Consider the following 15,864-nt stretch of genomic DNA (forward strand, 5'->3'; position numbering starts at 1 on the left):
CAGGACAGGTGACTGAGTGTAGTGGGGGAGCACTTTGGGTCCAGAATATTTTAATTCTATTAGATTTAAAATAGTGATGGAAAAGGACAGACCAAATCTAAACGTTGAAGTTCGAAATTGGAGAAATGTCAATTTTGACGGTATTAGGCAAAAAAGCTGATTGGGGGCAACTGTTCGCAGGTAAAGTGATGGCTGGAAAATGGGAAGCCTTCAGAAATGAGATAACAAGAATCCAGAGAAAGTATATTCCTGTCAAGGTGAAAGGGAAGGCTGGTAGGAATAGGGAATGTTGGATGACTAAAGAAATTGAGGATTTGGTAAAGAAACAGAAGGAAGCATATGTCAGGTATAGACAGGATCGATCGAGTGAATCCTTCGAAGAGTCTAAAGGCAGTAGGAGTTTACTTAAGAGGGAAATCAGGAGGGCAAAAAGGGGACATGAGATAGCTTCGGCAAATAGAATTAAGGAGAATTCAGAAAGTTTTTACAAATACATTAAGTACAAAAGGGTAACGAGAGAGAGAATAGGGCCCCTAAATGATCAGCAAGGCAGCCTTTGTGTGGAGCCACAGAAAATGGGGGAGATACTAAACGAGTATTTTCCATCAGTATTTACTGTGGCAAAGGACATGGGAGATACATAATGTAGGGAACGAGATGGTGACATCTTGCAAAATGTCCAGATTACAGAGGAGGGAGTGCTGGATGTCTTGAAACGGTTAAAGGTGGATAAATCCCCAGGACCTGATCAGGTGTACCCTGGAACTCTGTGGGAAGCTGGGGAGGTGATTGATGAGCCTCTCACTGAGATATTTGTAGCATCGATAGACACAGGTGAGGTGCCGGTAAACTGGAGGTTGGCTAGTGGTGCCACTGTCTAAGAAGGGTGGTAAGGACGAGCCAGGGAACTATAGACCACTGAGCCTGGCGTCAGTGGTGGGCAAGTTGTTGGAGGGAATCCTGAGGGACAGGATGTACCTGTATTTGGAAAGGCAAAGACTGTCAACATGGCTTTATGCGTGGGAAATCATGTCTCACAAACTTGAAGAAGTAACAAAGAGGATTGATGAGGGCAGAGCAGTAGATGTGATCCATATGGACTTCAGTAAGGCATTCAACAAGGTTTACCATGGGAGACTGATTAGCAAGGTTAGATCTCATGGAATACAGGAACTGGCTCAAAGGTAGAAGACAGAGGGTGGTGGTGGAGAGTTGTTTTTCAGAATGGAGGCCTGTGACCAGTGGAGTGCCACAAGGATCGGTCATGGGTCCTCTACTTTTTGTCATTTACATCAATGATTTGGATGCGAGCATAAGAGGACAGTTAGTAAGTTTGCAAATGACACCAATATTGGAGGTGTAGTGGTCAACGAAGAAGGTTACCTCAGATTACAACAGGACCTTGATCAGATGGGCCAATGAGCTAAGAAGTGGCAGATGGAATTTAATTCAGATAAATGTAATGTGCTGCATTTTGGGAAAGCAAATCTTAGCAGGACTTATACACTGAATGGTAAGGTCCCAGGGAGTGTGGCTGAGCAAAGAGACCTTGGAGTGCAGGTTCATAGCTCCTTGAAAGTGAGGTTTCAGGTAGATAGGATAGTGAAGAAGGCGTTTGGTATGCTTTCCTTTATTGAGTACTCTGGGAGGTCATGTTGCGGCTGTACAGGACATTGGTTAGGCCACTGTTCGAGTATTACGTGCAATTTTGGTCTCCTTCCTATTGGAAGAATGTTGTGAAACTTGAAAGCATTCAGAGAAGATTTACAAGGATGTTGCCAGGGTTGGAGGATTTGAGCGATGGGGAGAGGCTGAAAAGGCTGGGGCTGTTTTCCCTGGAGCGTCGGAGGCTGAGGGGTGACCTTATAGAGGTTTAGAGAATTATGATGGACATGGGTAGGATAAATAGGCAAAGTCTTTTCCCTGGGGTGGGTGAGTCAAGAATTAGAGAGCATAGGTTTAGGGTGAGAGGGGAAAGATATAAAAGAGACCCAAGGGGCAACCTTTTCACGCAGAGGGTGGTACATATATGGAAAGAGCTGCCAGAGGATGTGATGGAGGCTGGTACAATTGCAAAATTTAAGAGGCATTTGGATGGGTATATGAATAGAAGGGTGTGGAGGGATATGAGCCGGGTGCTGACAGGTGAGATTAGATTGGGTTGGGATATCTGATCGGCATGGAGGGGTTGGACTGAAGGGTCTGTTTCTGTGCTGTACAGCTCTATGACTCTATGAGTCTAAGTGGGACTAGATTAGACAATGGACAATAGACAATAGGTGCAGGAGTAGGCCATTCTGCCCTTCGAGCCTGCACCACCATTCAATATGATCATGGCTGATCATCCTTAATCAGTATCCTGTTCCTGCCTTATCTCCATAACCCTTGATTCCACTATCCTTGAGAGCTCTATCCAACTCTTTCTTAAATGAATCCAGAGACTGGGCCTCCACTGCCCTCTGGGGCAGAGCATTCCACACAGCCACCACTCTCTGGGTGAAGAAGTTTCTCCTCATCTCTGTCCTAAATGGTCTACCCTGTATTTTTAAGCTGTGTCCTCTGGTTCGGCACTCACCCATCAGCGGAAATATGTTTCCTCCTGCCAGAGTGTCCAATCCTTTCATAATCTTATACATCTCAATCAGATCCCCTCTCAGCCTTCTAAACTCAAGGATATACAAGCCCAGTCACTCCAGTCTTTCAGCGTAAGGTAGTCCCGCCGTTCCAGGAATTGACCTTGTGAACCTACGCTGCACTCCCTCAATAGCCAGAATGTCTTTCCTCAAATTTGGAGACCAGAACTGCACACAATACTCCAGGTGTGGTCTCACCAGGGCCCTGTACAGCTGCAGAAGAACCTCTTTGCTTCTATACTCAATCCCTCTTGTTATGATGGCCAGCATGCTATTAGCCTTCTTCACTACCTGCTGTACCTGCATACTTACCTTCATTGACTGGTGTACCAGAACACCCTGATCTCATTGTACTGCCCCTTTACCTAAATTGATTCCATTTAGGTTGTAGTCTGCCTTCCTGTTCTTGCCACCAAAGTGGATAACCATACATTTATCCACATTAAACTGCATCTGCCATGCATCTGACCACTCACCTAACCTGTCCAGGTCACCCTGTAATCTCCTAACATCCTCCTCACATTTCACCCTGCCACCCAGCTTAGTATCATCAGCAAATTTGCTAATGTTATTACTAATACCATCTTCTATATCATTAATATATATTGTAAAAAGCTGTGGTCCCTGCACTGATCCCTGCGGTACCCCACTGGTCACTGCCTGCAATTCCAAAATGGAGCCGTTTATCACTACTCTTTGTTTCCTATCCAAATACTAATCCAAGTTAGTACTTTGCCCCCAATACCGTGCGCCCTAATTTTGCTCACTAACCTCCTATGTGGGACTTTATCAAAAGCTTTCTGGAAGTCCAGGTACACTACATCTACTGGATCTCCCTCGTCCATCTTCAGAGTTACATCCTCAAAAACTTCCAGAAGATTAGTCAAGCATGATTTCCCCTTCATAAATCCATGCTGACTCTGACCTATCCTGTTACTACTATCCAGATATGTCGTAATTTCATCCTTTATAATAGACTCCAGCACCTTTCCCACCACTGAGGTCAGACTAACTGGTCTATAATTTCCTGCTTTCTCTCTCCCACCTTTCCTAAAAAGTGGTACAACATTAGCCACCCTCCAATTCGCAGGAACTGATCCCAAATCTATTGAACTCTGGAAAATAATCACCAATGCATCTGCGATTTCTCGAGCCACCTCCTTCAGTACCCTGGGATGTAGACCATTAGGCCCCGGGGACTTATCAACCTTCAGACCTAACAGTCTCTCCAACACCAATTCCTGGCAAATATAAATTCCCTTCAGTTCAGGTCCTTCAGCCAATGTTACCTCAGGGAGATTGCTTGTGTCTTGCCCAGTGAACACAGATCTGAAGTACCAATTCAATTCTTCTGCCATTTCTTTGTTCCCCGTAATATATTCCCCTGTTTCTGTCTTCAAAGGCCCAATTTTAGTCTTAACCATTTTTTTGCCTTTCACATACCTAAAAAAACTTTTACTATCCTCCGTTACATTATTGGCCAGTTTACCTTCGTACCTCATTTTTTCTCTGCGTATTTCCTTCTTAGTAATCCTCTGTTGTTCTTTAAAAGCTTCCCAGTCCTCCGTTTTCCCACTCATCTTTGCTATGTTATACTTTTTCTCTTTTAACTTTATATGTTTCTTAACTTCCCTCGTCAGCCACGGCCACCCATGCCTCCTCCTGGGATCTTTCTTCCTTTTTAGAATGAACTGATCCTGCATCTTTTGCATTATACACAGAAATATCCGCCATTGTTCCTCCACGGTCATCCCTGCTAAGGGATTGCACCATTGAACTTTGGCCAGCTCCTTCCTCATAGCTCCATAGTTCCCTTTATTCAACTGAAATATTGTCACTTCCGATTGTACCCTCTCCCTCTCAACTTGCAGATTGAAGCTTATTGTATTATGGTCACTACTTCCCAATGGCTCCTTCACTTCGAGGTCTCTGATCAATTCTGGTTCGTTGCACAATACCAGATCCAGAATTGCCTTCTCCCTGGTAGGCTCCAGCACCAGCTGTTCTAAGAATCCATCTCTGAGGCACTCCACAAAGTCTCTTTCTTGAGGTCCAATACCATCCTGATTCTCCCAGTCTACCTGCATGTTGAAATCCCCCATAACAACTGTAGTAACATCTATGCCACAGGCCAATTTCAGCTCCTGATTCAACTTACATCCGATCAGACTACTGTTTGGGGGCCTGCAGATAACTCCCAAGAGGGTCTTTTTACCCTTAGAATTTCTCAGCTCTATCCATACTGACTCTACATCCCCTGATTCTAGGGCCCCCGTGCAAGGGACTGAATATCATCCCTTACCAACATGGCCACCCCACCCCCTCTGCCCGTCAGTCTGTCCTTACGATAGCACGTGTAGCCTTGAATATTCATTTCCCAGGCCCTGTCCACTTGAAGCCATGTCTCAGTTATCCACACAATATTGTATCTGCCAATTTCCAAAAGAGCCTCAAGTTCATCCATTTTATTTCTCATGCTTCGTGCATTCATGTATAGTATTTTTAATTTGTTACTGCCCTCACCCTTCCTATCAACTCCTATTTCACTCAACCTTACAGCATGGTCCCTTTTTGAGTTTTCTGTCTCATTGATACAGTTGTCTTTCTTGACTTCTCTTGTTCTAACTTTCCCTTCAATTTCCTTCTTAAACTTCCAGTTTGTCCCCTCCCCCCTGCTACTTAGTTTAAATGTTGCGGTGTTGCAGTAGCAAACCTGCCTGCCAGAATGCTGGTCCCTAACCTATTAAGGTGCAAACCGTCTCTCTTGTAGAATTTATAGTTTCTCCAGAAATTCCTGCTTTTGTTTCCGATTTCCAGCAGCTCTTTGTTTTATGTCACCATAAGTTACTTGGCCAACTCATCGACTACAGACGGACAGTCACTTATCAACTCAAGGCCTGAACTTATTGGTTATGTTCTTGTTCCAATCCAGCTGTACAATTCTTATCCATCTCTGGGATTTCTGATTCCGGCTCGCAGGAAGATGATTGAAACTCGAGATAAGATGATGGAAATCTTCGACAGTTTCTTCAAAGCGGCTGAAGAAACCTTGAGTGAGAACAGTATTCAGACCCTAAACGAGGCCTTAATTCTGAGGCATCAGCAGGTACAGTGACACACCTTTTCAGCAGTAAGGGGAATCTCCCCAGATTTCAGACTCCATACTGGGACTTTGTGGGTTTTGATGGAGGAAGATTCCGTGTTAAACATCTGTTAATATGTCACTCAGTGCTGCCCCTAGTTTCTGGATGTAACTACGAATGTGTAGCTTCAAGCGCTCACTGTATCTGATCATTTCTCTGATCGTAGTGCTCATGACATCATGTGGATGTTTGTGTCCAGGATGTAGCATTGGTTTCAGACATGGGATGTGAGTGACAGGGGCTGGGCCAGCATTTATTACCCAGAGGGCAGTGGGGTCACCCACATTGCTGTGGGTCTGGAGTCACATGTAGGCCAGACCAGGTAAGACTGGCAGATTTCCTTTCCTAAGGGTTATCAGTGAACCAGATGGATTTTTTACAACAATCGACAGTTTGATACATGGTCACCATTAGACCAGCTATAAACTGCAGATTTTTATTCAAGTTTCACCATGTGCCATGGTGGGTTTTGAACACATGTAGGGGCATGGGTACATTAGCCTGGCATATGGATGATGATTCCAGTGACATTACGATTACACATCCCTGAAGGATGTATGAGTTTCAATCTCGCAATTTACAACGTGAGAGAGATGTCTTCTCAGAATATTATTGGTGAGGAGCTTCTACTTATTTTACACGTTATTTTCCCTGAATAACGTCCGTCAAATTACACCTGGATGTGTTGTTGAGTGCTTTGGAGCCGTCCTCTGCTCATGTTGTCTGGGATGTCAATCTCTTTGAGACAAATGAATTTAAACCTCACATCCATTAAGACCAGCCCTTCATCTCTGCTGTGCTGCCAGAGTGGATTGAAGTCTAATGGTGAACTTAGACAGGAGAGACAACTTTCCTTCAGAGAATTTTAGGGTGTTACAGGACAGAAGGAGGTCATTTGGCCCACCGAATCGATGGCTGCTCCCAGGTGGAGCTATCCCACTCCCCTATTCTTTCCCCACCCCCATCACTCATTTCCCTTCAAGTATTTATCCACCTCTTACAAATAAGACCACAGACTGTAACACATAGGAGCAGAAATGGGCCTTTCAGCCCATCAAATCTGTTCTGTCATTCGGTGAGATCATGATAGCCTCAACTCCACTTGCCTGCCTTTACCCCGCAATCAACTCAGAGAAAGTGAGGCCTGCAGATCCCGGAGATCGGAGTCGAAGAGTGTGACACTGGGAAAGCACAGCAGGTCAGGCAGCATCCCAGGAGCAGGGGAATCGATGTTTCGAGCATGAGGGCACACATTCCTGATGAAGAGTTTATGCTCGGAACATTAACCCTCCTGCTCCTGGCGTGCTGCCTGACCGGCTGTGCTTTTCCAGCACCACGTTTCTTTGACTCTTTACCCCATAACCCTTGGTTCTCTCACTGATTCAAAACCTTCCTATCTCAGTCTTTCATACGCTTAACGATCCAGACTCAACAGCCCCCTGACCCTTCCTGTCCACTCATTATCGAGATGTTACTCTGAGTCTGTCTCCACCGCTGTCTTCAGCCCCATCACTTAATAGACAGTGCAGGTAAAACAGACATTCCTTCCTGTCAGCTCTGCGGGGTCTCTTGGAAATCACCTGAAATCCCGAGTCCACTGACCTCCCACCCTCCCCCCAATACCAGTTTGACTTTACTCTTCCAAACAAAACCATTCATGCCTTTGAACGGTTCCATTCAGTTTCCCCTCAGCCTTCTTCATTCTGAGGGGAATAAACAAACCCCACCATGCTCATACCCCCCCAGCTCCCACAGTCTCTCTGCCATCCAGGCTATTGGTACAACATTCAGGAATACATTTATTCGTCACGGAATATTCTGCCCCCACCGCACATCTCCAAGATCCTTCTCAAAGTGTAATGTCACAATGGATACAGTGCACCAGCTGAAGCTATACCAGGTTTCCTTTCCCCCTATGTAGAGGTTTAAGGTCACTTCCTCACCCTTGTACTCCCTGACAATAAAGAGCCAAAGACTTTGTCTGATTCTTTTCTAAGGGGCCTCTCGATTGGCTGTGCCAATTTCGGATATTATGCAAACCAACAGCTGCCTCCCAAAGTCTGACCCCAGGGTGAGTGGGATTTAATCATCACCAACCTCTCTCCCCATGCCCCTCCCCCGCCCCACCCCCCAAACCCCAGGAAGTGCCTTTGGAGGCCGTGGGACATTTTGACACCATGGTAGGGCGTGCAACTGAGTTGGGCTCCCCTCAGCTCAATGCGAGGAGGTCAGAGGGCACCGTTCCTGTCCACAGGAAGCCAAGGCCTAGCTGAAGGCCTCACCCCAACACCTCAGGTATCATACTCCTGGGAGGCCAGGAACTCCAAGTCTGTCCTTACCCTCCACCTTGGGACTCATGGGTGACAAATATCAGAAAGGGATATTCTTTATGCTCAGGCACATCATGACCAATCAAAAGACATTACTCTGAGTGATAGGGAGAGGGAAGGTGTCCCATCTCTGCTTTCAACTTCCCAATCCATTGTCTGCTAGCACTTCATTTTGTGTTTGAGTTCAAATCATAGATCAGGCCGTTTGGCCCATCGAGTCGACATCAACCCTCCAAAGAGCATCCAACCCAGACCCATCCCCCTATCCCTGCAGTTCCCATGGCTAATCCACCTAGCCTGCACATCCATGGACACGACGGGGCAATTTAGCACTGCCAACCCACCCTAACCTGCACAACTTTGGACTGTGGGAGGAAACCGGAACACCCGAAGGAAAACCCGTTCAGACACGGGGAAGAATGAACAAATTCCACATGGACAGTTGTCTGAAGGTGGGATCGAACCTGGGTCCCTGGCGCCGTGAGGCAAGTGGTGCTAACCACTGATCCACCGTGCCACCCTTTCAATAACTCTTCTTTCAATAACTCCCGAAGCCTGTTCTCTGTGAAGGAGCTGACAACATCCTGACAGTGATTTCTATCTTCATGGGGTGGGGCCAGCTTTTTTGCTCATGTAATTGGCAGTTAAGAGTCAACCACATAGCTATGGGTTTGGAGTTATATGTAGACCAGACCAGGTAAGGATGGCCAATTTTCTTCCCGGAGGGACATTATTGAACCAGATTGGCTTCAACGACAGGAGGTTTACAATTGCCATTCGATTAGCTTTTAATTCCAGATTTTCATTCAATTCAGGTTTTGCAGTCTGCCACGGCAGGACTCCCCCAGCGTATTAGTTCGGAAGAAGGACCAGGCCAGACATGAAACATTAACACTGTTTCCCCCTTCACAGATGGTGCCTGACCTGCTGAGTTTCTCCAGCACTTTCTGGTCTTCTCTCAGATTGACAGCATCCACAGTTATACCCCCAGAATACGAGCCTGGGGTTCTGAACCAGTAATCCCTGTGACATTCCCACAACATCACAACTTCACAATCGGGCTTTGAGAACAATCAGCCTACACTCAGCCCCTTCCGTTCTCCCATTCCCACAAACCTAAACCATCTCTTTCAAATCGCAGTGGGCATCACAGGGGGATAGAATCATCAAATCCGGACAGTGCAGATGGAAGCCATTTGGCCCATTGGGTCTGAGCTATCCCTCCGAACAGCATCCTACCCTTCCCTGTAACCCTGCATTTTCTGTGGCCAATCCACTGAACCTGCACATCTTTGGACTGTGGGAGGGAACCGGAATTACCAGCGAAAACCCACATCGACACGGGCAGAACGTGCAAACTCCACGCAGTCACCCAAGGAACCCAGCTCCCTGGTGCTGTGGGGAGGCAGTGGTAACCACTGTACTGCCTATTTATTGCCCCTCCCAAATTGCCCAGAGGGCAAGAAAGAGTCAACCATCTTTCAGTCGCTAAAAGCAAATTACTGCAGATGCTGAAATCTGAAACCAAAAGAGAAAATGCTGGAAAATCTTATCAGGTCTGGCAGCATCTGTAAGGAGAGAAAAGAGCTGATGTTTTGAGTCAAAGCTTTGACAAAGGGTCAGTTAGACTCGAAACATCAGCTTTTTTCTCTCCTTACAGATGCTGCCAGACCTGCTGAGATTTTCCAGCATTTTCTCTTTTTTGTTACCTTTCAGTGGCTCTGCCTTCGTGTATAGGCGAGACTAGGTAAGAATCCAGATGTTCCCTTCCACATCGGAACCAGGTGGGCTTTCACAGCAAGGCCAGCTCTTTATTCCAGATTTTATTGAATTAAAATTTCACCATCAGCCACGGGTGGGATTTGAACCCATGTTCACAGAACATTGACCTGGGGTTAGCTGGATTCCCAAGCCAGTGACTTTACCCCTTGCACCGCTGTCTGTCTGTGGTGATCCAGTGACTATCTATGGTGAAGGCCTGAGTGTAAGACTGGCAGTGCCCACTACTTTGATTGGCTGGCAGGTTCATCATTCCCACCCTGGGCTGAAATGGGCCTGAGGCTTCCCAAGTTAGCTCCTGACTGCAATGGAATAGCTCCTGATGGAAAGCCACCCAGGTTTCCCATCGGTTTTCCACTCGGTATCTGTGGTCAATGTCGATTCCCATCTGCTCTGTCTCCTTCTGCATTGACTTTAGAATCAAATGGTTGACTCCATATTGCCATTCCCTCATTCTTCATAGAAAAGTGTATCACTTCACCATTCTTTCTGGTCACTTTCGTCTGTCCATTTTACCAATCCACCTTTGACGCCCTAAAGTTTGTTAATATCTTGTTCACTGCTGAATATATTGCTGACTTCTGTCAAGTGTACAAAAGTAGGAATGAATATAGCCTGCATACCCAAGTCTTACTCCTCAATATATTACCTTTCATGTCATTGAGATGTCCCAAAGCATTCTACAGAGAAGGATTGATTTTTAAAATGTGATGTTTGTTGTAACACAGGGGAATGAGTTAATGAATTTGTGTACAGCAAGGCCCCACACTAATAACAGTGATAATGACCAAATCACTCTTTTGGTAGAAGTGTAAACATTGGCTAAGACACCAATGAAGAGTTTCTCTGTCCTTGTTAAATTAATAACATGATGTTTTACATGTACCCAGAGTCTTGGAGATGTACTGCATCGAAACAGATCCTTCGCTCCAACTCGTCCATGCTGATCAGATATCCTGAATTAATCAACTCCCATTTGCCAGCACTTGGCCCATATCCCCCTAAACCCTTCCTATTCATATGCCCGTCCAGATGCCTTTTAAATGCTGTAATTGTACCAGCCTCCACCACTTCCTCTGGCAGCTCATTCCACACACGCACCACTCTCTGTGTGAAGAAGTTGCCCCTTCGGTCTCTTTTAAATCTTTCCCCTCTCTCCTTAAACCTGTGCCCTCTACTTTTGGACTCCTCACGCTTGGAAAAGGACCTTGGCTTTTCACCATATCCATACCCCTCATGATGTTATAAACCTCGATGAGTTCACCTCTCAACCTCCGACGCTCCAGAGAAAACAGCCCCAGCCCATTCAGCCTCTCCCTGTAGCTCAAACCCTCCACCCTGGCAACATCCTTGTAAATCTTTTCTGAATCCTTTCAGGTTTCACCACATCCTTCCCTGAGCAGGGAGCCCAGGATTACACCTGTGTTTAATCAGATAAATAGTTCATGTGAAAGGCAGCACCTCTGATAGTGCAGCACCCTCTCAGAACTGAGCTGAAATTTCAGCTGAGGATGTGCACTCAGATTTGTGAAGTGTGGCCTGAAGTCATGAAATCCTGACTCTGAGCAAGACAGCCACTGCCCCCAATGTCACAGACCCGTCCAGCAATATACACACTCAAATATTTCCCCCAAGAACGTGGGACCTTCTCCTTTATTCTGCCGTAGTTGTGGGTATGTTCGCCCCGAGCTGGGAAGTTGATTTGCTGACGTTCCGTTCCCTGTCTCGGTGACACCTTCAGTGCCTTGGAGCCTCCTGGGAAGTGCTGCTGGACTGTGTCGTCTGGAATGTATTTGGTTCAGGTTCCTGCTGCGTCCGGTTGCACTAAGATATTTCTGTCAAGAATGTGGCAGCTTCTCCTTGATTCTATTTTGTCTTGAAGGAATCAAAAGGCCAAGCCTTGGAAATTCAGAAGAAGGACATGCTGATTACAATCATTGACCTGTTTGGTGCTGGCACAGAAACCACTTCCACCACCGTGTGCTGGGGACTCCTTCTCATGATGAAATATCCGGATATCCAGAGTAAGGGAATCTCTAACTTTGTGTTTGTCAGTTGTTGTTGGTGTCCAAACTGTTACTTGATCATATGGATAGGACTATCGAGGTCAGTAGTGAACTAGGCCCATGGTCAGTGTGAAATTAGTCAATTTAATCAGTAACACCTCAACTGGTTGGTCTCAGGAAGAGCTGATGGTGAGTGAGTCAGCAAGTGGAGTCTTTCTGAAATTGAGTTGAATTCAAGGTAACTCCCCCAGGCATGACGTGCACTGCAGATTCAGAGATTATACCCAGTGTGACTCTCATAACAACGTGATATCAATGTCAAAACTGCCATAAAGCTCATGCTATGGATGTCTCGCCTAAGCCTCCCCCCAAATTCTGGAATCTTCTGTCTGAAAGCCTAATATACTACTCTGTTTATTCTGTTCGCTCATAACCTCTCCAAAGGTAAACAAAACTCTCCAGGAAGTCTCGCTCTTTCTCTAATACTGTACTTTAAGAAAACTCACCACAGTGACAGAAATACTTACGAGTTAATCATTAAACCCCTTCAGACACAAGGAAAATCCAAATGCCACTGGTTCAAAATTCAAAAATCCAAATAGACTGTATCACACACCTTACTTCACGCACAGATGATTGGAGTTAAGAGTCATGGAGCTCTACAGCACAATAAAAGGTCCTTTGGGTCTGTGCTGGTTAGAATCAGCAACCAAATTATTCTAATCTCAATTTCCAGAGCCATGTTTACTTGATGTTATGAGATGCTGCTTTAAGGAGGATTTGTCCTTTTGAAAGCAAGTGTTGCAAACTAGAAGCCCAGCGGTCTGCGCTGAGCCCAGCGAGCTTTGTTTTTTTTTAAAGTTGGAACAATAGAAGCAGCCTGAAGGGGTGGTGTCAAGCTCCCACAGAACCAGGATTATAGTTTAACTTTCAGTCGTGTTGGGGTTTGGAAGCTGCTACTCATCTCTCCCTGTTAAAGCAAAACGCTCGAGTTCTCTCTCAGAGTTATCCCTGGATGAACTGGACTAGAGAGTTGCGCGTGAGACAATCTGTTTCACTGAATTTGACTTTGCCAAGTGTGTGTTTATGGGATGTTACTATCTTGGAACAGCTAATCAGTAGTAGTTAGCATATATATTATCTCATTAAGCAATTCAATAGTGTCACAGTTAAATTAATTTTTAGAATTTCTTATTTGTCTGTATTTGAACAAGGTTTTAAGAATAAAGTGTGTTTTCTTTCAAGCCTAGTAGTTTGACCAGTTAAATTGTACCCGGAACGCACTTGCCTTTAAAAATAAGAAAATGTTGGGGGTTTAGGCTATCTTCTTAATATTTTTTGAGCGGGTTTGGTGTGGTCTGTAACACTGGGGATAGCATGTGCACTTCTTAAATATTCTGAGGGTTTCTACAGAAATATCAGGAACCCAACAAGAACTTGCTGAGCTTCTTTCAGCCAGATTCACATGGACTGATGGCGATAAGGGTTTGCGGAGATGAGAATGGCCAATGATACCAATAAACATGTTTCAGAAGCAAGGGCAAGGCAACCTTTCAGAAAATGTCAAAACGATTTCCTTCATCTCGACCTCAATGTAACTGGTTGTAGACAAGCGTGCTGCACGAGAGAACAAAGCAGTGGCAGGCCTCCTGGACATCACCAAGGTCTCTCATTGTAATTCAGAGCAGAACGATCTCTCTCACATTCAACCTGGCAAGGTATTTCCTGCAATACAATGCAGACTGTTGGTACAGTACCTTAAGGCATTGGTTGATTTAGGTCACTTTACACAGGCAGTCCCTTGGAATGGCTTGTTGTCAATCCAGTTCAATAGCTCAGCAATAAGTCTCATGTGTGACCTGATGACTTGGCCACACTGGCATCAGGGGTCAGAGAGTTTAGTTCTTTGTACAATCTCTTTGATACTTGAACTTCACCTCCATGTGTTCCCGATGAACTCTCTCGAATTGTTCTAGGAACAACAAATGCTGGGGATCACAGCGGGTCAGACAGCATCCATGGAGAGGGAGGAAGCTAATGTTTCGAGTCGAGAGCTGCCCAGCCCAGCTCTGACAAAGAGTCATCTGGACTTGAAAAGTCAGCTTCCTCTTTCTCCACGGCTGCTGTCTGACCCGCTGTGATTCCCAGCGTTTGTTGTTTTCAGTCCAGACTCCAGCCTCTGCAGGAATTTGCTCCTCTCTTGGATTGTTTGTTTGCTTCCTGAACACACTGTCTCCTCGTTACTTGGTCACAGTCCAGGGGCCTGAAACCTTTGACCCCTTCTGGGCTGCTTTTGAGGAAACCCCGAAAGCGTTTCCACCCGGGGTCCTCCTGTCTTGGGTGAGTTCTGAGCCGAGCAGGTATTTTCATAGACATTTCGGCTCAGTAAATATCCACTTGCAATGGAATCCTTCTCAATGGTAATAAATATCTGTCACTCCAAAATTGGCATGGAATTATTTTAGAAGTGTTGTCCAGTTGTCTTCACAAGTAAATGGATGAGTGCAACTCTGACAGCACTCGAGAAGCTTCACACCATCCAGGGACAAAGCAGCCCGCTTGATTGGCACCACATCCACAAGCATCAACTCCATCCACCACCGGCACTCAGTAGCAGTACTGTGTACCATCGATAAGATGCACTGCAGCAATTCACCACAAATCTGTAACCAGCCTTCCAAGTCCATCTGGAAGGACAGGGGCAGCAGATACATGGCAACACCATCACTTGCAAGTTCCCCTCCAAGCCACTCACCATCCTGACTGGGAAATATATCCCTGTTCCTTCAGCGTCACTGGGTCAAAATCCTGGAACTCCATCTCTAGCAGCATTGCAGGTCTCACTCCAACAGGTGGACTGCAGCGGATCAAGAAGGCAGCTCACCATCACCTTCTCGAGGGGCAACTAGGGACGGGCAACAAATGCTGGCCGAGCCAGCAACGTGCCCATCCGATGAGTGAAAAATAAAATGATAACATTGACCTTGAAGGTTAGCACACAGTGACCCAAATACAACCAATCGCTTGTTGTATGTATTTGGCTTTTGTGTTTATTGAAGTTGATGAATATCCAATGGGGAACATAAGACACATTGATCGCGCCTAATTTCTGTCACTGATGAATTTCTATCCCGTTGTTTGACAGCAGTTTCCCCAATCCAAGCTTTCTCTATTTCAGGGAAAGTTCAGGAAGAAATCGATCAGGTGATAGGAGCCGGACGTGCCCCTGTAACCGAAGACCGAAAGCGAATGCCTTACACTGAGGCTGTGATTCACGAAATCCAGAGATTTGCCAACATCGTCCCCATGAACCTTCCTCATTCAACAACCGAGGACACACACGTGAAAGGACATTTCATTCCAAAGGTAGTTCTGAACGATATAAACCAGGCTCGGGTTTCACAATCTGTGTCTGCGAGAAATTGGAAGGACCTTCAAACTAAAATAAAAAGTGACAGAGAAAGAAAACAAAAAAAAATTAAATGGGACTGATTTGGAAATTAGTGAATCGGGGGGTGGCAATTTTCATAGTGGAGGAATCCCAATGACATTTAAAATAAGTATGGGCCCTGCCTTGACCACTGGAAACTAACAGGATCAGGTACAACACTGGGTTCACACACCCCACTTCATTCACTCTCCATTGAAGTCAGGCTCAGAAACGCATTCCGAATTATTGTTCTTGTTTGCAGGGAACGTACGTGATTATTGTCCTGACCTCGGTGCTGCGTGACAAAACTCAATGGCAAACTCCAAAGGAGTTTAACCCAGCTCACTTCCTGGATGCTGATGGGAATTTTGTGAAGAGAGACGCCTTCATGCCTTTCTCTGCAGGTAACTGGACGAGAGGGACATGTATTCCTGTTGTTAAATATTTCCATTTCTGAAGTGAGATGAGGAACTGTTGAGAGCAATCTTTATTTTGAACAGGCAGGAACTCCTCAATGTCACAATTAGACATGCTTTAGCATTT

The 15,864-nt window shown here is 45.6% G+C and overlaps 1 protein-coding gene across 1 annotated transcript in view; it reads left to right on the top strand.

Annotated features, from left to right (window-relative positions):
* The window catches only part of LOC148140606 (cytochrome P450 2K1-like), a 34,177-nt gene that overhangs the window by 14,181 nt on the left and 4,132 nt on the right, over positions 1–15,864 (top strand). The window contains exons 5-8 of the mRNA XM_087978895.1: positions 5,566–5,739; positions 11,768–11,909; positions 15,070–15,257; positions 15,584–15,725. Of these exons, the coding sequence (XP_087835021.1) occupies positions 5,566–5,739; positions 11,768–11,909; positions 15,070–15,257; positions 15,584–15,725 (646 nt within the window). The remainder of the gene's footprint in view (positions 1–5,565; positions 5,740–11,767; positions 11,910–15,069; positions 15,258–15,583; positions 15,726–15,864) is intronic.

This window comes from Chiloscyllium plagiosum, unplaced genomic scaffold, assembly GCF_037043375.1.
Source record: "Chiloscyllium plagiosum isolate Xiang-an unplaced genomic scaffold, Cpla_swu_hap1 HiC_scaffold_35, whole genome shotgun sequence".
Lineage (NCBI taxonomy): Eukaryota > Metazoa > Chordata > Chondrichthyes > Orectolobiformes > Hemiscylliidae > Chiloscyllium > Chiloscyllium plagiosum.